At 37.9% G+C, this 27,178-nt stretch overlaps 1 protein-coding gene across 12 annotated transcripts in view; it reads left to right on the top strand.

The window, feature by feature from the left end:
• ACSL4 (acyl-CoA synthetase long chain family member 4) overlaps positions 1-27,178 on the top strand; it is a 152,490-nt gene that overhangs the window by 90,430 nt on the left and 34,882 nt on the right. For 3 of the 12 annotated variants that reach the window (XM_051968208.1, XM_051968206.1, XM_051968205.1), the window contains 5 exons: positions 8,314-8,360; positions 21,166-21,683; positions 22,112-22,289; positions 23,250-23,359; positions 24,098-24,236. In XM_051968208.1, the coding sequence (XP_051824168.1) occupies positions 21,333-21,683; positions 22,112-22,289; positions 23,250-23,359; positions 24,098-24,236 (778 nt within the window). In that variant the 5' untranslated portion in view covers positions 8,314-8,360; positions 21,166-21,332. Of the gene's footprint in view, positions 1-7,903; positions 7,998-8,313; positions 8,361-20,059; positions 20,624-21,165; positions 21,684-22,111; positions 22,290-23,249; positions 23,360-24,097; positions 24,237-27,178 lie in introns of those variants that run through there. The other 9 variants (XM_051968216.1, XM_051968211.1, XM_051968213.1 and 6 more) reach the window with 7 other exon arrangements.

Here is a 27,178-nt window from a genome sequence, read left to right as displayed (position 1 = left end):
CTCACCAGAACACCCTCATTTTCACCTTATCTAACATTCCCTCTGGTTGGCGCAGACAGTTAATAGAATGTATGGAGGCCATTAAAGCGATGGATGCCAACATTGTCTCTTTCTTTGAAAACCTTGTTTTTCGGTGGAGAAAAGAAATGAGCTCTTCAGCACGGTATTAATGCTCATCCCAATATTATTGAATATGTGACCGGATTCTTTTGTGACTGCCTGCTTCTATGATCAGCTTCTGCTCCAGGAAAGACAATATAGAATACCATGCTTGAGTAATAGATGACAAAAGTGAGGAGTGTTCAAGTGATAAGAATATCTGAAAGTAAATCTAAACATTTATGCCCAAAGAAGGTTTCTCTTCCCCCACATAGATCTAATATTTGTGCTGTATTCCATTATAGTTATCCCTTTCACGTCATGGGAGTGAGGAGGTACAGAGTACCCCATGATCTGGAAAATATGTGTTTTAATTTTTTGGCCTTCCCTTCATACCAGAGATGTCTGAATTTTTTTTCTTTTTTGGGCTGTTTACAATACTAGAACATTAAAATGTGTTTATATTATACATGTGTGCATTTCTGAGTTTTAAACTTTTTCTGTGTCATCTGCTGGTCTTCTTGTATCATTTGTACCTTCTGCAAAATTCCCCCTAAATTCTTGTTTATGGGAATTTCTTAATGTCAATCCTCAATATATCGAAACTGTGATAGGGAAAGTCGCAATGTGGAAGGGATAACTGTACTCTGATTTCAAAGAGGAAGAACCATTTTTAGGTGCCAATTTTCATTTAATCCTTCTCTGTTACAGCTGTAGTTTCTGGTTCCCCTTCTTCCTCCAGCCAAGAAAAGCTAATTCACTGTTTTTGTTAAGGACTTTGTTCTAGTCACCTAGATTCACAAACCTTGATGTCATCCTCTAGATTCATCACTTTGGTACACTGTACATAGCTGCTCAGATGCCAAGTCTGGTTGATTCCATTTCTATACTATTGCTAGTATAGCTCCTTGTCATCATTCATAATAATTGGAAGAATATCAAGTGCTCATGGGTAGGCTGAGCTAATGGAATAAAAATGATAATTCTATCTAAATTAATCTACTTATTCAGTGCCAAAATTCATCTAGAAAAACAAAAGGTCAAGAATTTCAAGGAAATTATTGAAAAAAATGCAATCAGTTCTAGTCATATGAAAAAATGTTCTAAATCACTATTGATTAGAGAAATACAAATTAAGACGACTCTGAGGTACCACTTCACACTTCTCAGATTGGCTAAAATGACAGGAAAAGGTAATGATAAATGCTGGAGGGGATGTGGGAAAGCTGGGACACTAATACATTGTTGGTGGAGTTGTGAACTAATCCAACCATTCTCAGAGCAATTTGGAACTAGACCCAATGGGCTATCAAACTGTGCATACCCTTTGATCCAGCAATGTTGCTACTGGATCTGTATCCAAAAGAGATCATAAAAAAAGGAAAAGGACCCACATGTGCAAAAATTTGTGGCAGCCCTTTTTGTTGGAGAATGATTAAATAAGTTATAGTATATAAATGTTATGGAATATTATTATTCTATAAGAAACGACCAGTAGGAGGATTTCAGAGAGGCCTGGAGAGACTTACATGAACTGATGCTGAGGGAAGTGAGTAGACCCAAAAGAACATTGTACACAGCAATAAGATTATGTGATGATTAACTGTGATGGACGTGGCTCTTTTCAACAATGGGGTTATTCAGGCCAGTTCCAATGATCTTGTGATGGAGAGAGCCATCTACACCCAGAGAGAGAACTATGGGGACTGAATGTGGATCACAACATAGTATATTCATCTTTGTTGTTGTTGTTTGCTTGTTTTTTTTTTTTTTTTTCTATTTTTATTTCCTTTTTGATCTGGTTTTTCTTGTATAGCATGATAAATGTGGAAATATGTTTAGAAGAATTGCACATATTTAATCTATATTAGATTAATTGCTGTCTATGAGAGAAGGGAGGTGGGGAGGGAGGGAGAAAAATATAGAATACAAGGTTTTGCAAGGGTGAATGTTAAACTAACTTTGCATATATTTTAAAAAATGAAAAGCAATAGTTTTTTTTTTTCATTAAAAAAAAAAAAAAAAGAAAGGAGTAGTCAAGATTTGAGCCAAGGCACTTCTCAGACTTAAAACTGACTTCTCCCTTTTCTTAGTCCACAGTATAATAAGTTCCTCTTACACCCTCCTCACCTTCAAGAGTAAGTAATATTACAAATGTAAGTGCCAGAAACAAATACAAATAACTTCTTCCTTGAAAACTGAATGACTCAGAGGTAAGAATCATCTACTGACAGAGTTAAGATTGATTTATATATTGTGGAGAGAAGTAAGACTGGGGGGAAGCAATGACATAATTGATTTTGAGTTTACTATTAGGTATCTTAATTCTGATTAAATGGCAGGGAACCACCTCCTGGTTCTGAGAAGAGGAATAGCACACTATTAAGAGAAAGATTTTTCTACCCCGTATATAGATCAAGAGAAACCAAGTAGCTTGGTCATCTAAGTAGGAGATGGGATTAAGACCAGGACTTTACTTATTCTTATTATCTATTATAAGTATAATCTTTACTTATTCAGATCTGAAAAATATCGGAGGAGCAGATTCAGTAGGAATTGCTAGGAAAACAGGAGGAATGGAAGATTTTGAATTTCTAGATTTTGAAGCTCAGGAATAGAGCTACTGAGGGATCCAAGTTACTTTAATCTTTTTTTCCTCCTGAGGAAAAAAAATGAGGCTAGAATATGGACTTTATTATTACATTGTGGCTATTTACATGTCGAGTCAAGCTGCATTGTTGAACATCTTTAAAAAAAAAAAAAAAAAGATTCCCAATCCATAGCTTCATTGTTAAAATTTGTAAACTGAAGACTTGCATATCATTCTCTTGAATTTTACACCATATCTTCATATTTAACCTAATGTTCTCAATTACTGTCACATGCTATTGATCCTTAGGTCAAATCATTTTATATTTCCCTAGTGCCACTCAACAATTCAGGTAATATGTTACAGCTAATACTTAGTAGTGGGCTAATGTTTATGGTACAAACTGAGGGATTAGAAAGTCTTCCATTGAGATGCTAATATGGCCTCAGTAGCTCCCCTCACCCTCCATTGGCATGATAAATTTATATCTCAGAAACTGGATTTCTTTTTGAGTTGTGCTTTTGTTTTGTTTTGAGTGGTATGTTTTACCTGGAATCTTTGAGAAACAGCCCTTGGTTTTCTTGTTTTCCAGCTAAGAAATACTGGCAGTGCCTTAAAAAAAAATCATGACAAAGGCTCTTTTATTTCCTCTGAGGCACTTACCCAGTGGCCTACAGTTGGTGAGTGTCAGGAGGAGGATTTGGACCCAGCTCCTCCTGAATGGCCAGTCTCTCTACTGTGTATGACTTTCTCTATAACAAAAATATATGTCTAATATACGTGGAGGATTTTTCTTTCTTCAGTTGTAGCACACTTTCTCAATTTCCAGTTATTCCTGTCCTTTTCGCCTTTATTATCATCTGACACTAAATACTGTTGATACTTTTTAGACAATGTCTACTCTGGGTAACTACAGGCCTTGGCCCTAAATTCACCTCCTGCCTAGACTGCTTGATTGTAACAATTCCTATGGTTTTTTCTAAACTGTACAAAACAGGAAAACTTTTACTCAGATAGCATTTTTAATATTCCTTTTAAAAATTTTGAGTTCCAAATTCTCTCCTTCCTTCCAGCCCTTCTCCCACCCATTTGAGAAAAGAAGCAATATGATACCCATTATGCATATGAAGTCGTGCAAATCATTTCCATAATAGCCATGTTGTTAAAAAAAAAAAATTACAAGAAAAATAAAGTGAAAAACAATTTGCACTCAAAGGTCATCAATTCTCTCTCTGGAGGTAGATAGCATTTTTTATTATGAGTCCTTTGAAACTATAGTAATACGTAGTATATGTAGTCTATATGTATAGCTAAGTATATGTGGTCTATATGTAACTAAGTTGCACAGTCACATCTGTTACAATATTGCTCTTACAATGTTGTTACTTATTCTATTCAATTTTTATTAGTCTTCTCAGATTTCCCTGAAACCATTCATCTCATTTCTTTTTTTTTTAATTTCTTAAATTTTTATTTTCTTTTTATTTTTATTATAGCTTTTTATTTACAAGATATATGCATGGGTAATTTTACAGCATTGACAATTGCCAAACCTTTTGTTCCAATTTTTCCCCTCCACTCCTCCCTCATCCCCTCCCCCAGATGGCAGGTTGACCAATACATGTTAAATATGTTAAAGTATAAATTAAATACAATATAAGTATACATGTCCAAACAGTTACAATAGCTGTATAGAAAGAATCGGACTTTGAAATAGTGAAGGAAATCAAAAATGCAGGCATACAAAAATATGTAGTGGTTCATAGTCATCTCCCAGAGTTCTTTCCCTGGGTGTAGCTGGTTCAGTTCATTACTGCTCTATTGGAACTGATTTGGTTCATCTCATTGCTGGAGAGGCCGCGTCCATCAGAATTGATCATCATATAGTATTGTTGAAGTATAGAATGATCTGGTCCTGCTTATTTCACTCAGCATCAGTTCATGTAAATCTCTCCAGGCCTTTCTGAAATCATCCTGCTCACCTCATTTCTTATAGCACAACATTATTCCATCACAATCATATGCCATAACTTGTTGGTCCCCTGTGAACTGAGCCTTTGAGAATTCCCAGGCACCTCCATGCCATATAAGGCCCCAGAGTGAGACTCTCTAGTTATCACCAAATAGACTTGTTGCCGATATCTGAGTGAATGTTCTGAGCCATCAGTTGATGTGCCTCCTGAATGTTTGGTTAACAAAAGGTCCAACATCTGAGCTTTGCACAGACATCATACCTGAACTCTGCCAGTGACAAGTTTTCCACATTTGGTCTTCCTTGGCCACTCTTTCATCAGTTTGTCTGATAGCAAATGTAGACCTTCTTTTACAGGTGAAGATATGGAGGCTGAGGCTTAGTGACTTATCTAGGGTCACGCTATCCCCTGCCTCTACATTTCTTCCTTCCTTTCATTGGTTACATTATGCCAGAACTGACATTTTTTCAAAGAGCCACAAACAACTTTAATTTCAACTCCCAGGAGGGCTAAGTTACTCGGTTATAAAGTAGAACAATTCATGGTACCCCTGAGATACTTTTCGTACCTCATTGATTTTGTGATCTCCCTAATATGGGTATTCCTTCTGGCAGTCTAGATTGGATTCCTATCCATGCAATCCATGCAATGTATCCTCATGAATCTTCCAAAAAGAATAAATCTAATTTCATTCTCATAACATATATAGAAATGATTCACATGCCATCCAGCTGGATCATCTTGCTAGTCTGTCCTGGTAACCCAGCTTCTCCTGACCTATACCAGCATCTTATACATAGAATCTCTAGAATCTATGCCCCAAATCCTCCTTATTAGAAAATTACTCTATTTACTTTTAGAACTCCCACCCTGGGGCTGAGCCATGTTAAACAAATATAAACAAAACATATATACATAATATGTAATGTATATAATGTATAAATAAAAATGTAAAGCCCACTGTGACCCCAGACAAAACTATCTGAGAAGGGATGATTTCATATCATCCCATTCCATCCACTCACTCAGGTCATCTTACCATCTGCTCTGCTGAGGACATGCACATCCTATTCCCTCCCCTTCTCACTCCCTTCCATCTCTTTGTCTCTTTGGACACAGTAATCAAATGAATCGTATCATTTCTTTGGGAAAGGATGTGTCAGTTAGCTGGCCTATAAATCAATTCACCATCCCTCTAACTCTCTCAGACCCTAATTGCTGTCCCTGGCGGTCATTCTTCTATGTCTCTTGTCTCCTTTGTTAGAATGTAAGTCAGGGACTGTCTTATTTCTTGTATTTCCAGAACTTATGTGCCTGGCATATACATAGTAAGTGCTTAATTAATGCCTTTCATTTATTCATGGAAAAGTATGTAGATTGGTTCCTAATTTCTTCTTGTTTACTTTATGTATTGTGAATACTGCCATTGATTTTCTAACTTAGAGTATTAGCCTGTCAAGATCTTTTTGGATCCCGTCACCCAGTATGTTAGCCATCTCTCTTAGCTTTGTGCCATCTACAAATTCAAAATGGATGTCATCAATACCTTTATCCAGGTAGCAAAAGAGCAGACACAGGTCTCTGGGGCACCCACTGGAAACCTCATTCCAAGCTGACAACAGTCTCTTTTTTTTTTTTTTTTTTTTTTTTTTTTGTTACCCATGTATATGTCTTGTAAATAATGACAGCAGTCTCTTTGACTGCTCTTTAGGTTCAGCCGTTCAGTCAGGAAGCTTGGGTCTTCCAAAGGTATTCTCTTCTAGGTGTTATCTGCATGGAAACATTGCCTTTCTTTTCTCATTTGGAAGATATTAATTCTTCATACACAAGTAGATAAGACTCTGTGGCCTTATCATAAGAGGCCTTTGGCCTCTTATTTCTTAATCCCGAGTCATATTTTGCACCATATTTTTTCAGTCTTTTCTGTACTTTTTATACCAAAGTCACTAATTATCGATGTAATGTTTTGAATTGGTTTGGAGGAGCTCGCCATTTTTTCCTCAAGAACTCCTATATGATATCTCTTGCTTCAGTTTTGAAATAACTTAAAAATTTGGTAGGAATAAACATAAAGTATTACATTTGGTTCACAAGTATAGATTAAGGAAGGAAACAACGTAACCTCTGGTTTTTTAATCCATAAAATGGAGGAGGGTTACACTAAGTTAGGACTTCTTAGACTTTTTCCACTCGTGACTCCTGGTACCCTGACCCCAGGTACACAGGTATATAAAACAGGTATACAAATCAAACATTTCCTGATAATAAATCATCATTTCACGCCCCTTACATTCAGTTATGTGATGCCACATGGGGTCACAGTTTAAGAAGCTTTTTGAATAGGTAACATCGAAAATCCTTTCTAGGCTTGATGTTCTGATTTTGTAATCTGGATGTCTCAACATAACATGGCACCCAAAAAGCTATGGCGTGCTCTGGCTGCAGACTGTATTGATTTAAATCCATTTTTTCACATGGAAGAGTTTGGTGATAGTCTCTAAGATCACCTCTAACTCTTAAGTCTGTGATCCTGTGATTGCTCTGAATAGAGGATTCCTTTTAAAAAAAACAGACTGGTGATAATCCATTCTGCTCCCTAGTTCAGGCAGTATTACATTTTATAACAAGTCAGAGGGCATCAGATGAGTACAACAGGCTGGACAAAGGGCCAAGGGCAGTACCATAAGAAAATTTGTTGAAGAAATTGGGGGAAGGTTGAATTTAATGTGGAGAAGAGAAAAATTTGGGGCTAATCACTGTCTTCAATTATATAGAGTGTTGGGTGGAAGGGTTAAATTCATTTTGCTTGACCCCAAGGGTAAGAACCAAGGTTAACAACTGGTAGAAGCTAGAGACTAGCAAATTTTGGCTCAATGCAAGGAAAAACTTTGCAATAGTTGTAACTGTCCCAAAACAGACTGGATTTTCTCGGGAAGTAATGAATTCTCTGAGGCACCTCGAGTGCAAGAAGACCTGAATTCAAAGGTGACCTCACACTACAGCCAGTAGCTTTGTGACTCTTGAGTTAGTCACTTCACCTGTTTACCTTAATCCAATGGAGAAGGAAATGGCAAACAAGTTCAGTATGTTTGGCTAGAGAACCCCATACAGGGTCACAGAAAGTGGAGCATGACTAAATTACTAAATAATACCAACAATGAATTCTCTAGAGTTAGTGGTATTCAATGGAGGCTGGATGACCAGTTCTTTGGGGTGATCATTGAAGGGTATTCCTTTTCAGTTACAGATTGGACTAGATGACCCTCAAGATCAAGATACCTCGATAGTCTTTGTCTCCCTGCCTTTTTTAAGAGTCTTACTCTCGCTGTATTGGGGTAGGTATGGGAATAGAAGATAGAAATAGACCCACTAGAATATTACTTTCTATCTGTTACACAGAGCTGCATCTGCCACTCAGAAAATGCCTTCAGTTGATTTTTATTGTGTATGTGTGCATGTGTGTATTAATACTAATTTACTATTTATACTATATACCAAATAGTTAGATATCTAGCCATTTCTTCTTTTTCTCTCCTTTGCAGTCTTCTTACCACTCGAGGCATTCATGTAATGCCAATTTACATTTGGGTTTTTCCAAAAGCAGTTATTTTCCTCACTTTGTGAGTTGACTCATGTTGTCTTTTGTTGCAGATCCTTAACACAGAAGAAATAAGTATTCATCTTAAAATAGAAGGCTTGTAAGTACTGAATTATTTAAATGTTCTTTTTGCCTTTTTAAATTACAAATTAAGAATTTCATATACCTTTTTAGAAATGTAGTCATGTTTACAGATGTTCGGATTTTTTTTAACATCTAAAGTAATTCAGATATTTATGGTAGCTTGTCCAATTGACAACATTTCCAAGAGTGAAAATATCTTTTTTGCTGTAACCTCTTTAAAAGTTATTACAGAGCAAAAAGCTTAGTCAAGTACATATCAAAACCAGACATGCTGGTAGTAAGATGAAACCGGTGATTTGTTTCTGTTTGCTAGAGGTACAGAGATGACTGGCTGATTCTTAGGTTGATTTAGACTTCTCCATGACCTTCAGAAATTCAGAAACTCAGAACTGCCGAGTTCTTGGTGCTTTTATTCAAAATGTAAAATTACAGACGTGATCTTTCCAGCAGAGTCAACAGAGAAGAGTTCCAAGGGGCAATACTGAGATTGCTATAGTTAATGCTATAGTTAAATTCAGACATGTTTAAATCCCTCAGCAGACTAAGTTCTGGTAACGAGGAATAGATCCTAAAGATGGTACAGTTCTTCCATGATGCATGCCTGGTCACATCAGATAAACCCATTTCCTATCACCAGCAGAATAAAATAGTCTTATTTTATAAGTCTCACCTTATCTGCTGACTTATAAGTCCAAAATGGACTTATAAAGAACCAAAACCAACTGAAGATATCCAAAGAAAGCAAGCAAAATAATTGCCATAGACATATCCCATATGGTTTCTGGGAAGATTGGAGCCAGTTTGATGTTGATATATACAGAGTACATACAAGCTGCCGATATATACAGGACTTCATGGCACAAACTGGAATGTAAAGGAAAGACCGCTTCTGCTGCTTAACACTTGCTTGGTTAATCATGGGTACAATTCTTCAATTCTCTTGATTTCAGGTCGCTTAACTCTAAGGGGCTTGGGCTCTAAGGTCCTTTCCAGTATATGATTTTTTTATAGTCTCTTCTTTAACTATAGGATGGCCTACTTCACCTTCCTTTTTGTCTCAGCCACCCCAAAAGATCCTTTTAAACAATACCACACGATTGCCCATCCCTCTTCCCTCCCCAGAGACCTCTTTCTCCATTCAGGGAAGGCCTGAGCCAGACAGGCCATGAGCTTAGAGAGAAAACATCTTTTTTCTGGCCATAGGGCGCACCAGTAGTCTCAAAAATGCTATTTTTCAGCTGCAGTATAGAGTAAATAGCATGAGGGCATTGAGCAAGGAGACAGGAGAAGATCTGGGCAACTGAACTTTCTTCCAAATTTGGTCTTCATTTGGGCTTTGTTAAGTGAACTTTCTTTATTCTGAGGCAAGGGTGGCCCCCTTTTGATTTTACTGCTAATGGGAAGTCAGAGGAGGAACATCCCTTTCCCAGTGCAGACCCACCACTATTCTGCACTTTAGACTGCCGAGAGTGACTTAACAAAGCAGCACAAAAACAGGCTGGCAAAGGGTGAACCCAGGTCTACCTGACTCTAAAACCAGTCCATTGACCAGTCCATCGATTAAAAATCGCTTGTCCTTAGAATGCTGGGCATTCTCATATTTATATCTCATGTATAAAAAATAATTTTCAGTGCTCTTTTGGAGAGTCTTTGTACCATTGTTTTTTCCCTTAGCATTTAGTTGGTTGACTGAGATTTGGCTCTAATCTATAAAGGATTTTTCTGAACTACTTTTACCTAGCTCACTTCTAAGGCATGGGTTTTTTTTTTTTTTTTTCATTTTTTCCCCTTTGTGTATTTTTTAAAATCTTTTTTTTTTTTAACTAGAAACTTTTTGTTCCATTTAAAATAAAACAGGGAATAAAATGAAACCTTGTAACATATGCATAGTCCAACAAAATAAACTTTCACATGGCCAAAAAAAAATACCTCCTTCTGTATCCCAAAGCCACCCCCTTTCTGGTATGGGGTGGGTTACATGCTTCCTTATTGTGATTTGTCATTATGTCAGTCAGAATTGTTTATCTTTGTAGTGTTGTGATTGTTACTTAAACTGTTCTCCTAGTTCTGCTTACTTTTCTCTGCATTAGTTCATATAAGTCCTCCCAAGTTTTCTGATTTTGTCCCTTTCATCAATTATGATCCATTAGTATGTGTTTAAATCAGAATTTTTTCAGCCATTCTCCTTTATAGTTCTTTGCCACTCCAAAAAGAGCTGCTATAAATAGTTTTACACACATGGGTCCTTTCCCCTCTTTCTTTGATCTCTTTGAGATGTAAGCCTCGTACTAGTTTTGCTGGGTCAGAGACTATTCATAGCTTAGTAATTTTGGGGGGGGCGGGGAATCATTCCAAATTAATTTCCAGAATGACGGGACTAATCCATAACTCCACTGCAATATGTCTTGCTTTCCTATAGCCCCTCAAGCATCTGCTATTTTCATTTTGTTAATATTGTCAATCTGATAGGTGACAGGCAGAGCTGCAAGGTAGCTCAACTTTGTTTTTACATTTATATTATTACATTAACTATTTATTGCATTTCTCTTAGTGAGTCAGAACATTTTTTATGATACTACACATAGTTTAGGTTTCTTCCCTTGAGAACTGCCTATTCATATACTTTGACCATTTATTAATAGAGAAATGGCTCTTGCTCCTAGACGTATTTTTCCACTATATGACCATGTAAAACCATCAGAATTGCTTCTCATAATTCTCTAGGACCGAACACATGACGACAATTATAATGATATCAATAGTGATTTTGATAAAAGCTGATACTTATATTGTTCTTATTGTGCTAAATGCTTAAAATGATTTTCTCATTTGATTCCTAACAACCTCGGGACATATTTACTATTGTTATCCTCATTTTACAGATAAAGAAATGAGGCAGAGGTTAAGTGCCCAGGGTTACATAGTTACTAAGTGTCCAAGGTTGGATTTGGACTGTCTCCTCATCCAGGCTTTTCACTTTTCACTCTATGCTACAGTGCCATCTAGCTGGGAGTAGGTGACAGTAGGAGTCCAGATGAGCCAAAATAAGCATTTTGCAAGGAATCATTTAAATCTTTTTTTTTTTTTTTTAAACATGACTAGGAGAGAACTTGCCTTTTATATAATAACCAGAAATCAAACATCTCCTCTCAGAGCAAATATAGACAGTTGCCTATAAATTTCATTTCATTGGCCCCAGTTTTCCTGCTCTTTGATGATAAAATCTGATTTGCTCTAATAGTATTGAAAACTTTTAGTGGAAGGCAAGATGAAGATCTATGCTCATTGCATGCTGGAAATTGTAGTTTAGTAACAGGAGGGGGGTGGTGTGAGAGGCTGTATCTTTAGGTTCTTACATCAGTTCATTTTCCTTTTTGGCCTTTTCCCAATTCTTATACCTCCTTTCTACCATCAACTATCTCCCTTCTCTTCCAAATCATGCTTATTTCTTCATTGCCTACGCATTATCAGATTCCATCATCATAAATGTCAAGAGTTTGTTCCCCTCCTTTTTCTCATTTAATTTTAAAATTGGTTTAATAGAGTTGGGGTGTAATATCTCAAATTCCCTATAGGTGTCACCAATTGACATCTATCTTTTAGTTTACCAGATTTGTAAGAGGTGCTGGATGTACAAAAACAGGCAGAGACAGACAGAGAAAGACAAAGAGATGGAGAAAGAGACAGAAACAGAGACAGAGAGGCACAGAGAGAGAGAGAAGAGAAGAGAGGGAGGGAAGGAAGGGAAAAGAGATAGAAGGAAGAAAAGAGGGAGGGGTGAAAAAGAAAGAAAGGAATTCCTATTCTCAAGAAGTTTATTGTACGAAAGGATGCAATATGTACATAGATTAAACAAGCTATTTTGAGAAGGGGGAGAGAACACAATGAAACGACTGAGAAGGATCAAGAGAGGCTTTATATAAGAAGTAGTACCTGTGCTGAGTTTGGCGGGAAGTTAAGGTTTCTAATAGGCAAGGGTTAAGAAGGAGTGCGTGGACGTCTTTTACTGAGGCAGGGAGACGAGAGATAGAATACCAAGTGGCAGGCCCATTAAGGTTGGAATGTAGATTATATAGAGGCATTATTTGAATAGTATATAGGTAGGTTGGAAACATTGTGAAGAACGTCCTGTGGGTTGCTGAAGGGCTTATTATGTTTTATTATAGAAGCAAGAGGCAACCACTGAAGATTACTGAGAAGGGTAAGACTTATTTTGGCCTCCATGAGGAGGTTGAAATGTAGAGATAAGAGATTGGAAACAAAGAAACAATTAGGCTATTTTAATAGTCCAGGGACAGCTAGGTGGCACCATTGTAGACAGAGCTAGGGTCTGAAGTCAAGAAAACTTCCAGGAGTTCAACTTTGGTCTCAATGTTAATAGCAGTGACCCCAGCTAAGTAACTACTGCTCATCAAGATCAGCAGCTAGTTTCCAGCATGTCTAGAAGGTGAGGGGAATCTGCAAGTTGTCAGAAAATGGGGAGAAGCAATGCCAAGCCAATGGAGAGCTGGCCTTGGGGCTAGCAGGACCCGAGTTCAAGTACCGCCTCTGCTCCAGCCTGGTTGTGAAACCCTAGGCCAGTAATGTACCCTGAGGATGTACTAGATGAGTCTCTGAGGGCTGTAGATGCCAAAGAAAGTGCTGACCTGCATTGGGACTAGGAGCTCCTTTTCCAGGAATAAAATCCACATCAGTGAATTCACAGATCCATGCCCTCTCCCCAGCAGAGAATGCCCAGGGTTTGTATTTCTGCCACTATCTAGCTAAAATCTATCTGGGTGTAGGATGGTTTCCCTTCTAGGAGGTTCAGGGACTTGAGAAACCTCCTTCTACCAGGAGAATTAAGTATTGTTCCTCTGTAAAGGGAGGATCTGATCTTGTGATAGTTGGAACAGTTGTGGTAGTTCTGGGCCCATTGAACTGCATCTTATCTGCAAGGTGGGCAACTACATGGCTCGGTGGCTAGAGTACTTTGTGAGTTCCAATCTGGCCTCTTAACACTTCCTTCCTATTTGACCCTGGGCAAGTAAGTCACTTCAGCCTGTTTGCCTCAGTTTTCTTGTTTGTAAAATGAATTAGAGAAGGAAATAGAAAACCACTCCAGTATCTTTGCCAAGAAAACTCCAAATAGGATCACAGAGAGCTGAATGTAACTAAAATGAGATGTCTTAGTATAAGAGGACTTGCCAACCCCCCGCCAGTCTTGGACATCTCACAGGGCATGGCTCAGGTAATCTGAGGGTAGCCTCGTGAGGGTGAACAAGATGGCACTGGGAAGAAGGGGGTCCCACCCTAAGGAGCCACGTGTCAGTTCCTAGGAGAGATGTGCCAGACCTAAGAGGGGAGTAGGTAACTAGAAACAAGCACCAAGATGATAAAAGGACTTGCAGTCTTTATAATAAATGGAGTCTCACACCACCCCCGGCTCTTGGCCCTCATTTCTCACAGTCTTCGCCATTCAAGTGGACAGGCAATGCTGGTCACATAAGGCCTGTTCCACTCAGGAGTTAGGGCCATGACCCCTAACATCTTAGCATGATAAAACTGGGCTACTGATTGGTTGTAAAGGATGAGGGAGGCCAGGTAATATAGTGGGAAGCACCCAGCCTCAGGAACCTCTGTCATTTACCCCCTGTATGATCAGAGGCTAGTCATTTAGCTTCCTAGGGATTCAGTTTCCTCATTTAAATAAAGATATTGAGCTAAGTGGCTTCCGAGGCCCTTTCTGGTTTTAGATCTTAGGAAGATAACAAATAGAGCATGATTCTGAGGTTGTGAATTTGAATGATGGTGGTACTCAACAAAATATGCAGATTTGTTGGGAGAACAAGAGATAAGTTCTGTTTTGGAATGTTGAGTTTGAGATATTAATGAGATCTTCTAGTAGAAATGTCTAACTGCATTATTAGAATGGACTAAAAGAGAAAGGTTTGGGTAGAATGGATCTATTTGGGAGTCATCAATGTAGAGGTATTAATTAAATCTACTGGGCAGAAATCTGTGGAGATTTGTGGCAGGTAGCAGATGGTTATCCGGCATAGGAGCCTGAAGAGACCAATAAGAGGCGCTCCAAAAGTGACCTGTCCTGGAAGCCGAGGAAAGAGAGAGGTGGGAGGTGACCTACAAGGATGTCGGGCAGAGTGACCAATGAAAAGGCTTTTGGATCCAGCACTTAGGAGATATTTGTATCTCTTGGTGCCTAGAATGGTACATCACATTTCATACCTAATAAACATATAATGAATAATATAATAAATTCTTGCTGAATGAATATGTTTAAATTTTCACAGAAGCAAAGCTTCATAGTATATAAAATGAAACTGTGTTATTTCATAAATTTTACAAGTTTGACATTCTGTGTAGTGACTTTGCCTAGAAGGAGGAATACCTGTATGTACTTGTACACAATATAGGTGGAATGTGTAGGCAGCAGTATCACTTAACATATCCATATCCCACAATATTTCAACATTGGAGAGATAGATTCCTCATTATATCACTCTGACCTAGAAAACATACACACACATACACACACACACACACACACACACACACACAACATTATCTGATGCATCCTGGGGACATTCATAAAGCATTCTGGGAAAGGACTCATGCTAGAGCATGAAAGAGCATCTTCAACATGGCTGCTGAAGTGCTTTCGTTCCTGGGAAAGGCTGGAAAGAGACTCGCAGGATGGCGACTTCAGGAATTAACATCTTTGAAGGTGATGAAGCAAACAGGCTAGATTAATCATGTGGGAGAGGCGCCCAAAGATCTGAACTGTAGGAAGTTTTAAATTTGAATTAGCTAGGCACAAGTGGAGTGCTGGTAAATTGATTCCAATCCCATTATGGGAATCCATGTATTCCTAAGTATTTTCTTTCTGACTTAAAAACATGATACTCTTTATTGGAGAGAATGTTGGGTGGGTTAAGGTATTTTTATATAGATTGTAGTTTTATCTTTTCTTAGAGTTTAATACTTTCTGACTCATCTCTAATAGAGAAGCACAAAATGACTGACTAGATGATTAGTGCAGTTAGTAGCCCCTTGCCTTAGTGGCCATAGATCTGTTAGTGTAAATGTTTTCATTACTTTGGTATAGTCACATCTGATTTTCTAAGAGAAGTCTGGTCATTTGGAAATGTTTAGATATATGTATAAAGTGCAAGCCTTTTCTTGAAGGTAGCACTTGAGTTTTCTCTTGAATATTTTGGGGTCCATTGAAAATTTTTAACATGCTTTTTTTTTTTTTTTTAAACTAAGCACTCCACCCCTTTACAAAATTCTCGATGATGCAACATCTACTTAGTAACTACTTAGAGTTTAAATAAATGGGAATCATTGTGCATTTCATCTCTTAGAATCTCTTAATGTTTCATTTCAAATTTAGTGACTATCAATTAAATCATGTGATATAGAAAACCAGTTTTTCTTAAACACAGCATTTTGGTATTGAACTCTTGCTTTTAAAATTAGTTAAATGCTTGCTAAATGTCATGTTCAGGACAAATGGATTAAAGTTAGATTGTACCTAACACTGCCATGTGCCAGGTTTTATAGCATAACATCTGTTTTTGGCTTTGAGGAGTCAAGGTCTTTGTTAACCCAGTTGAGTGTCTTCAATTTCTCACTCATTTATAATTGGTGGTATGTTGCATGCTTGTGGGGAGATGATTTTCTGTTTGAAATCCAAGCTTTGATCATTCTGTGTTGACTGTTAACTAGAGCTTTGTGTAGTAAGTACTAATGCTTGTTTTCTTTGCACCTTAATAAACTCTGTTAGAGACAAACTGGAAGTAACTGGAATGAATTAGCTATCAGACTTGCCGTAAGACAGGAAAAAATGGGGATTAAATATAAATATTTGGGGATTTCTTTCATAGGAAAAGACAAGGTTTGTTCTGAGATCAATACTGTGGTATGTAGGACAAAATTGTTGCCAGAGTAGCTTCAGCCAAAAATCTTCACTCCTTGGGGTTTCATTAGGGCTACATTCACATACAGGCTTTCTGCTACATTACAGAGGAGCACAAAATGACTGACTAGATGACTAGTTAGTAGCCTGATTGTCCCATATACAGACATGGACATGGCTGCCCTTAAGTGTAATAGACACTGTATCACCATCAAGACCCCTTGTTCTGATAAAGGGGAATTGTTTCAATTCTAAGGTGAAGAAAGGGATTACGTCTAATATTGTATATGATTTGTGTAATCCTTTTCTTGCACCACAGAAAGATTTTTCAGCTTTATGTAGCAATGCAATGTGTTCACTTGCATAAGCAGACTTGTTAAATGGAATCTGTGTAACTTTGGCATGAAGAAAAGATTTTTTTTAAAAACTTTTTATTGACAGAACCCATGCCAGGGTAATTTTTTACAGCATTATCCCTTGCACTCACTTCTGTTCCAACTTTTCCCCTCCCCTCCCTCTACCACCTCCCCCAGATGGCAAGCAGTCCTTTATATGTTAGATAGGTTACAGTATATCCTAGATACAATATATGTGTGCAGAACCGAACAGTTCTCTTGTTGCACAGGGAGAATTGGATTCAGAAAGTAGAAATAACCTGAGAAGAAAAACAGAAATGCAAGCAGTTTATATTCATTTCCCAGTGTTCTTTCTTTGGGTGTAGCTGCTTCTGTCCATCTTTGATCAATTAAAGCTCTCTTTATCGAAGAGATCCACTTCCATCAGAATACATCCTCAAACAGTATCGTTGTTGAGGTATATAATGATCTCCTGGTTCTGCTCATTTCACTCAGCATCAGTTCATGTAAGTCTCGCCAGTCCTCTCTGTATTCATCCTGCTGGTCATTCCTTATAGAACAATAATATTCCATAACGTTCATATACCACAATTTACTCAACCATTCTCCAGTTGATGGGCATCCATTCATTTTCCAGCTTCTAGCCACTACAAACAGGGCTACCACACACATTTTGGCACATGTGGGTCCCTTTCCCTTCTTTAATATCTCTTTGAGGTATAAGCCCAGTAGAGACACTGCTGGATCAAAGGGTATGCACCGTTTGATAACTTTTTGGGCATAATTCCAGATTGCTCTCCAGAATGGTTGGATTCGTTCACAACTCCACCAACAATGCATCAGTGTCCCAGTTTTCCCGCATCCCTTCCAACATTCAGCATTATCTTTCCCTGTCCTTCTAGCCAATCTGACAGGTGTGTAGTGGTATCTCAGAGTTGTCTTAATTTGCATTTCTCTGATTAATAATGATTTGGAGCATATTTTCATATGGCTAGAAATAATTTTAATTTCTTCCGTCTGAGAATTGTCTGTTCATATCAATTGGATAATGGCTTGATTGAAGAAAAGATTTTTACAGTATTTAAAGTTAGATAGCTATTCTCCCAATGCATAGGGTTTTAAAGCACAATGGGACCATGTCTTCAGACTGATTATTTACATTTTCAGTTCATTTGAACACATACACACACACCATTTTCTTTTCAGCAACCCTATGAATTAGATTGGTGTATGTAATGTTCTCCTCATCCCTAATTCTTAGATATGTTATTAGAGGAATTAGAATTAGAAAGTAGATCGCCTAATTCCTGATTTGATATTCATGTCCAGTATAGCTTTTATTTTATTTCCTTCAGTCTATCAATAGGATTTTTTGAATTCTGACTAGATTGGGAAAATTTCATCTGTAAGATACTCTTCACATTAGGGGATAGATTTTTGTAAAGCAAACCCTGTTTTTTCCTCCTCTTTCCCCATATCAGAGATGTATTGCCATGGACAAAATTTCCTGATAGATTGACTGGGAAAAAAACCTTGAACCCTTGCTGTGTCCTATCTTATAACAAGTGCCCCATAGCCTTTTTCTCTCCCTGCCTCTTACTGTCTCCTGCTCTTCCTACACAGCAGGGATTAATCCAGAGTATCTTCTAGCACCTCAGTTGAGGGCCCCACACTGCTTAACTACTTTTAGCCTTCCCTCTTTGGATCTGCTTTTTTGTAGAAGGGGGACAACTTTGTCATTTAAAATATTCAAGTTCAGTTGTGTGGTTTGGGTTGTTGTCATGTTTTATAATCTCCCGATAGATTGATTGGAAGAAAAAAAACTTGAAGGGGTTAAGGTAGTAGGCAGTCAGTTCCTACAAATCTCATACTTTTCTGTATTCCCCATCTTATCTATCCTTAGAGCACAATAAGATTGTCTAACATGTTACAGTTTGCCTAACTAGTCCCCCCATTCATGTGAGGAAGGGGGGAGAATTACTTTGAGCAATAATTTTTAATAGAATTTTCAATAATATTTTATTTTTTCCAATTATATGTAAAGACAGTTTTAACATTCATTTTTAATAAAATTTTGAGTTCCAAAAATATATAGTAGGCAGTCTCTGCTGTGCCCTATGTTATAATGCATTCCCCATAGCCTTTTTCCCTCCCTGCCTCTTACTGTGTCTTTTCCTGCTCCTCCCACACAGCAGGTGTTAATCCAGAGTGTCTTCCAGCACCTAAGTTGAGGGCCCCACACTGCTTGACTACTTCTAGCTTTCCCTCTTTGGGTCTGCTTCTTTGTAGAAGGGAGACAACTTTGTCATTTAAGATACTCAAGTAGGGTTGTGTGGTTTAGGTTGTTGTCGTGTTTTATAATCTCTCAACAGATTGATTGAGAAAAAAAACTTGGAGGGGTTAAGGTAGTAGGCAGTCAATTCCTACAAATCTCATACTTTCTGTATTCATCTGCTTCTTTGTAGAAGGGGAACAACTTTGTAATTTAAAATACTCAAGTAGGGTTGTGTGGTTTGGGTTGTTGTCATGTTTTGTGTGATTTGGGTTGTTATCATGTTTTCTTTGATTTGGGTTGTTGTCATGTTTTATGTGTATTCAGAAAGGGACCTCTCAGGTTTTTGGCACTAAAACATAAAAGTCATTGATACCAGTTTTCATTGAACTTAAAATGTGCTTAGTTTCTAGACTCAAATGGGTTTTTGCTATCCATGATAGTCTATAGGCCCAGTCAAGTGGTTTGAAAACTTTCAGAGGCCCAGAGCCTTTTGTGTTCCCAGCACCATGACAACAAGTAGCCAGGCGCCCAGAAAACATTCAGTGATGATGGCATAGTCAACTTCTAGAATGTTCAGGAGAGCATAAAAACAGTGGGAATCCCCCAGGAAGGGCCAGAGTGTTGGGGATGTTGCTCGAAGAGGTAGGTCTTTGAAGGGGGGGTGGTGGAGGGAAGTTAAGGGAAGGGGCATTCAGATAGCAACTCTAATGTTCCCTGGCACTATGCCAAGTACCTTATCTCCTTTGATCCTCACAACTCTGGCAGGTAGGTGCCTGTTCTACTTTACAGTTGGGGGAATTGAAGCAGATAGTTCACACACCTAGGAAGTTTCTGAGGCTGGATTTGAACTTCCCTCCTAGTCTTTCTCTCCTTCCCTCCCCCAATTGCCCTGAAGTCAAGATTTTAGATGGAAAAGCTCTGGTGGGACATTTCTGGTTGAGGGGCGAGGGTAGGGACCATGAGATAGAAAGTTTAGCCTTTATTTGTGAAGACTAGTTAAGGAGGTTGGCTTGACCAAAACTTGAGATTCATGGAGGAAAGTAGTGAGAAATAAAGTTGAATTGAGGCAATAGAATGCCAACAGAGGTCACACTAGTATGGGCTTTGATATTCTGGGCTCTTAGGTCTTTTTCAGTAATTGTTGATAGCTTTAAATGCTCTTAAAGCCACAGTAGAAATTTGTTTTCCTTTCTTGGCTTAAGAGGCTTATTTTAGCAGTATCACCTTATTTTGACATTGCTTTCTTTGCTAAGCTTTAGTGGTTTCTGTGCTATATGTCATCTAAGTATCTTCCTGCCTTGAGGCCCTACACAACATCTCCAGTCTTGCTTCTCGATGTTCCCCAATATGTAGCCTCAGTGTGGGTCAAATCAGTCCCCCTTCTCTCCCCTTCCTCAACTCCCAGTTCTTGCCCTTTTGTTCAGACTAGATCTCTCACTTGGGGTCTTTTCCTCCACTTCAATCCTTATCCAAAATCCTGACCTTTTCTTCAAAACTCACCTTCCTTGAAGCTTCCCCTCCCTGTTCCCTTTGGAGTGCCGCACCATTTAACACTTGTGTGATTTTTTTTGTCTGTTTCATGTGTTTCAGACTTCCCTCCCTGACTAGGTTGTTGTGAGGAAGCATCATGAGGGTTCAGATCGTGGCTTATACAACTTCCATATTCACTCTCTACCCCAGGACAGTTCTTCAGAAGTTACTTGTGATTTATATTGTTCTCTCGGGCAAAAGTTAGTGAGTAGTCAGTTCCAGAGGACTGAATTCTATTTCTGAGCGATTCTGGTAGCTGTCAATTGGTCACAAATAAGGGGAAAAAATTGCTTTAAAGAACAGTGCATAGAAGTATCACTAGTCCTTAAATAGAAATTTTCTGCTTGCATACTGTTTTAAGAGTTCCAGTAGTAGTACAATTATTTTTAAGAGTCAAATCATTGATCTTTGGCCATATTTAACCATGTTTACTCATGTCAACCTATGATTAGGATTATTATGTCTTGAAAAATGAAACAATTAGAAAATTGGAGTGTCCTAGAAAAAAATTAAAGGTAAATATTGAAATTAGTCAAGGTAAAGTTTTTTTTTTTTTTACACTAATGAACAAATCTGGAATGCTTTTTTTCATACCAGTTATTTCAGCTTTTTGTGTTGTTTCATAATTAGATAAGGGTGGTTAAGGACTAAAGCAGTGAAATTCATGGTGCTGTTACCTTGTTAACTTTCTTTTATTTTTGTTTTCCCTGCTCTCTGCCTTGGTCCTCATCTTCACCTACAGGTGTATTTTATTGTCGGCTTCCAAAGATTACTAACTTTTATCTATAACTTTAAAATTGAACTACCTTGGCTATCCTGCTGTTCCTATTTGCTGCTTCCATTATTGCCTTCTTCAGAGAACACCCAAAGAATAACAAAAGACAAACACCATTTTTAAGTCTTTTCACAATGAAACTTAAGCTAAATGTGCTTACAATAATTTTATTCCCTATCCACTTGCTAATATACATATATAGTGCCCTTATATTTATTCCGTGGTATTTTTTTACCAATGCCAAGAAGAAAAACACTATGGCAAAACGAATAAAAGCTAAACCCACCTCAAACAAGCCTGGGAGTCCATATCGAGCTGTCACCCACTTCGCCTCACTTGCCGTGATTGACATCCCTGGAGCAGACACCCTGGACAAACTGTTCGATCATGCTGTGACTAAATTTGGGAAAAAGGACTGCCTTGGGACCAGGGAGCTGTTAAGTGAAGAAAATGAAATGCAACCAAATGGAAAAGTCTTTAAAAAGGTAAATTCCTATTTTGTGTTTATAAAAGATGCATTTCCTTACCTTTAAGCTTGCTGCTATTTTGTTACAGAACTTTGTTCCTCCTCCCTTTTTAGAAATGGTAGTAGTGTTTATATTTTAACTGGAGAGTGATTTTTTAAAAAATATTTCTCACTTTGAATTGTTTTTATTTTGCTTGCCTGAATGAGTGTGCCAACAGTGTGAATGAGATGCAATCACTTTCCCAATAACATTGCTACTTCTACTACTTGCCTGCTCTCCCTAGTTAAGGGATGTACAAGGATGCTATGTGTGTGTATGCAATTCGTGGTATTATTATCAATGCAGTATAGTAGGAAAGAAAAATTAGTAAAATACTTCATTAGGAAATATTTCACATGGATAATACAACTCTATATGTTTTTTGCCCTTAATTTTTGCTTCAACAGTTAATCCTAGGAAACTATAAATGGATGAACTATGTCGAAGTGAACCAGAGAGTGAATAATTTTGGCAACGGACTTACCACATTAGGCCTGAAACCAAAGAGCACAATTGCCATCTTCTGCGAGACCAGGGCAGAATGGATGATTGCAGCACAGACCTGCTTTAAGTATAACTTCCCTCGTGAGTGTTTTGGCCTCTTTTTGAAAATTATTAATTCTATTAAAATCACACCAGTTTAACAGCATTAAATTGTTGGTTAAAGAATCCATGAATTTCCTAGAAATCCCTTAAGACTAAAGTCTGTCCTCAATTGGCTTAGAACCTTTACCTGAATTCCTTTTACCAAGTTGTAATTAGAACAGTTGTTTCATTTTGTTAAGTACTCTGGATAATTTTCTACAGTGCCTGGCATAAAGGAAGCACTAATTGATTCTGGATTTCATTTGAATCTTTCAGAAGACTTCAATTCATTCAACTGTTCGTCATGTATTTGGTAGGAAGTTTGAAAAAAATGTTATGATGCCTAAATATCTTTCTGCGATGCATATAAGAAATAAAATGATTCTCTAGTGATCACTAGTTTATATTACAGAGAAATCATGATCCCTAAACTGTTAGGTATTTCTAAACCTGCCATGGAGTTGACTCCTGAGCAAGATAACCCCACTAAGTTAGTACAGTCTTTCCTTCCATCTTCAGCCTTTACACAGATCCTCCTCTGGGCAGAAAATGGACTCCTTTTTGACTTGACTCTACCTTTTAGAATCCCTGGCTTGCCTCAAAACTCAATTGGTGTCTCTTTCAGAAGACCTCTCCTGGCCTCCCCACTGCCAGTCCTTAGCACAAGTTGATTTCCTTCCCCAATCCCATTTTGTCCTCCTCCTGCTGCTAGAATACACATCAGTCTGGTCATTCTTGACTCCTCCCGGGTGACCTTAAAAAGCTTAATGGTATCCTGCATTTTTGCAATTCCTTGCCTCATTCCAAGCCTTTACTAGCACTGCCTTTCAACCTTTTGAATCCCAGTTCTTCCTTTTAAAGCCTCCACATGACTGCTACTTTTCAAAAGCTGTTTGTTGATTAAAGTCTTTTCACAGTATTCTGATTGTTGTTTATTTCCCCCCTGCGTTTATCCATCAGTTGTAACTCTATATGCAACTCTTGGCAAAGAGGCTGTAATACATGGATTGAATGAATCTGAAGCATCCTATCTGATTACTAGTGTTGAACTTCTAGAAAGTAAACTTAAGGTAAGTGGGAAATCTCCTTATTCTTTCCCAGTGTTTATTCTGGGTAATAATATTTGCCTCCACAGAAGCCTTCTGATCAATCCTGTATTCTCAAAAGGCTATGCCAGCGACCCCAAATGCCTGTAGGAAAGGCTTTAATGTTGGGGTCCACTCTGGACTAGCCTGGCTAGAGACATCACCAGGGTGGCCACACACTGAAGTTTTTATTGCCAGCAATTCTTGAAGATCATCAGTTGTAAGTCATAGGGGCTGTGATTTGTGGTATCGAAGGAAAGCAGCCACACCATCAAAATCATAGTATAAGAATTATCTAATGTTATATAGTGTTTAATTTTTAATGTCTAATTCATACGATCAAATACAGATTTAGAGCTAGGAAGGAGAGCGTCTGGTCTAACCACCTCATTCAACAGGTAAGAACATGGAGGCTCAAAGTGAATAACTTGTGCAGGATCATAAAAGTAACGACTAACGGGTTTTTTAATAATGTGCAAGCACCTTACATGCCTTATCATTTTGTCATCCCCATTTTCCAAATGGGAAAACTGAGGTTCATAGACATTAAGTTAGATTTTAATCCTTTATATGCTTTCTCATTTTTATTCCTGTTTTACAGATGGGGAAACTGAGGTTCATAGAGGTTTAAGAGACCTGTTGAGGGTTACTGGGTTAGTAAATGTCTGAGACAAAATTTTGACTTGTACCTAAAGTAATTGCTAGTTTCTTTCCATTTCATAGACCGCACTTGTAGACATCAATTGTGTTCGGCATATCATCTACGTGGACAATAAAATGATTGATAAGTCGGAATATCCTAAAGGCTTTGAGATCCACAGTATGCACTCAGTGGAAGACTTGGGATCCAAGCCGGAAAATCGTAAGTAAATCAAGTTAATGGGACTTATCACAGCCTATGATTTGTACAAAACACACAGAAAGTGGTACAAAATACGTAGAAAGTGGTCTGATGTTAAACTGGCAACTGGATTTTTCCCCTTCCTTTTAGTATTTATTAGTTATTTAACTTTCTTTTTAAAATTATATTTTGAATTCTCTCCTTTTCTCCCACTCCCCTACCCCCTGAGAAGGCAAATAATGTAAAACATTTCCAGATCAGCTATATTGCAGAATAAGAAAAATAAACTAAGAAAATTATACTTCAGCCCATACTTAGTCCCTCAGTTCTCTATCTGGAGGTGGAGACCATTTTTCATCATGGGTCCTTGAAATTGTCTCTGATTAATGTAACACAAGACTCTGTTGGAATAATTCTTGTCTTTTTTTTCCAAAAAGTAACTGCCCTTTCCTTAAAGGAAGAAAAAACTTAAAAAAGACTTGAAAAGGAAGAAAAAACCAGTTTCTGACTTTAGAACAAAAGCTTATGAGCTTTTGTTTCCTTGAGTGCCCATTCTTTATGCAGCAAAGATGAAAATTACTTCTTCCATGCCCATTACCCATTTGGCAAAGTAATCCCTAAGCAACCCCACACCCCGCCTATGCTTGATAAGTCACCTATTCATTATTGATTTTTGTTAACTAACTTCAAGTAACAATATTGCTTTTTTTCTCTTTTACCTTATCAGCATCCAGAGTTTTATGTTACCTCTTTTTCCTGATGCATCCTCCTTTCTAATAAGGAAAAAATAAAATCTCCACCAAACTGGAGGGTCTGGCCAATTTAACAGTGGGGATTTTCCGAAGGCCTGGGAATAAGGGTCCAATTTCATGCCAGGACTTGTTCTACTAATTTGAAACAAGTTCACAGAACTGAACCACTCTTGCCTTTTTAGCTCTGCTTATAAGAAGATTAGAGGGTTTTTAGTTTTTTCTCCCTTATGATAGAAAACACCAAAAGATTTAAAAGTAAATCATGGGTTAACATAGGATACGTATTATTTGCATCTAGTTAGATTTCAGCTAGCCTTCTGCAATGCCATCTCATTTGATCTTGTATCACCCAGGATCAAATACGACAAGTCAAAACTCTCCCCACCACGAGTCCTTTCAACACTTGAAGGCGGTTCTCACCACTGGTCATTCAGCCGGTTCCAAAGCCACTCGCATATAGCCCACATCTCTCCATCTCACTGAAATCTAGATGTATGGCATGCACTGCATCTCCTTAATCTGCAAGTTAAATAAATGATGCCAACCAAAAAAGAAGGGAATTGATCTTGTCTCAGTGAAGCCTTGCTGGCTTTCTTCCTTTTCTACATTGTCATTTTCCCTTTGTAATACCTTCTAGAATTTTGCCAGGTATAGAAGCGCTGAGCTCATGGGACAGAAGGAATTGTTTTAGGAAATGAGGGCACTTTCTCTTCCCCATTCCTAGGGAATGGCACCTCTGGTGCCTCAAAACTTTTCAACAACCAAAAAACCCACAGAAAATAGCTCAGCATTCACATCTCTGAACCCACAATGTAGGTTTTCTAAGGCCTAGTAACTTGAAGTCATTGAGAGCAGCTAAGGTTTCTCTCATCTTCTCACATCCAGGTTTTTACATGCCAGTTAAGGATTTTTTTTTGTCTTATGCTTTTTAACCTAAAGATCTTTCTCCCTGGAAGAAAAAAAAAAACTTGAATAGTTGGGCATTCTTTGTTTTCATTCACCATCTACCCCCAAGGAGCTCACTGTTTCCAACCCATCCCCCCTGATTTTTACTCACCTATTTTTTGCTCCCTTAAATCTCTTGAAACTCCTTGAGTGAATAGGTCATGGTACTAGTTTTACTGAACCCCTTGTCACTTTTTGGCACTTGATCTCTCTAGACTCTTTGTCTCTGTCTCTCTCTCCCTTCCCTTTCTTTCCCTTCTCTCTCCTCTTTTCTTTAATCTTCTCTTCTTGTCTCTTCCCTTCCTTTCTCTTCTTGTCTCTTCTCTTTCTGTTTCTCCCCTCCTCTCTTCTGCTCTTTTCTTGTCTTCTTTTTTCTTTCCTTCTCCCTTCTGATCTTTTTTCTCTCCTCTCCTTTTCTTTTTCTGTATTTCTCACTCCTCTCTTCTGCTCCTCTCCTGCTTAAAGTCTTTTCCCTTCTCTCCTTTTTTTCTTTTTCTTCTTTTCTTTTCTCTCTTTGTATCTCTCCTATTCTCTTCTGTAATTTTCTCTACTATTTTCTGTTTTATGCTCTTCTGATCTTTTATTTTCTTTCTCCTTTTCTCTTCTCTTTCTGTTTCTCCCCTTCTCTCTTCTGATCTTTTCTCTCCTTTTCTGTTCTATTTTTTTCCCTTCTGTTCTCTTCAGTTCTCTGTGTCTCTTTCCTGATCTTTTTTCTCCTCTCCTTTCTCTTCTTCTGATTTTTTTCTTTTCTTTCTTCTGATCTCTTTGTGCCTTTCCCCTCCTGTCTTCTGCTTTCTTCCTTTTCTCTCTTCTCTTCTCTTTTTTCTTTGTCTCTCATTCCTCTTTTCTGCTCTTTTCTTGTCTTTTCCCTTCTCCTTTTCTCTTCTTTTTTATTTCCTTCTTTTCTCTGTCTCTCTTCTTTTCTACACTCTTTTACTGCTTTTTTTGTCTTTTCTCTTCTCTTCCCTTCTCTCTTTGTATCTCTCCTGTTCTCTCTTCTGCTCTTTTCTTTTCTGTTCACTTCTTCTGATCTTTTATTCTTTTTCCATTTCTTTTGTTCTCTTCTGTGTTTCTCCCCTCCTCTCTCTTGCTCTCTTCTTTTCTCTCCTCTTTTTTTATACTCTTCTGTTCTGTCACTTGCTCCTCTCTTCTGCTCTTTTCTTGACTTTTTCTTCTCTCCTTTTCTTTTTACTTCCCTTTTCTCTTGTCTCTTGCTCCTCTCCTGCACTTTTCTTGTCATTTCTTTTTTCTTCCCTATGTCTCTCT

This window comes from Antechinus flavipes, chromosome X (genome assembly GCF_016432865.1).
Source record: "Antechinus flavipes isolate AdamAnt ecotype Samford, QLD, Australia chromosome X, AdamAnt_v2, whole genome shotgun sequence".
Classification (NCBI taxonomy): domain Eukaryota; kingdom Metazoa; phylum Chordata; class Mammalia; order Dasyuromorphia; family Dasyuridae; genus Antechinus; species Antechinus flavipes.
Note: the sequence above shows the minus strand (reverse complement) of the source record. Positions and strands in the feature narration are given on the sequence as shown.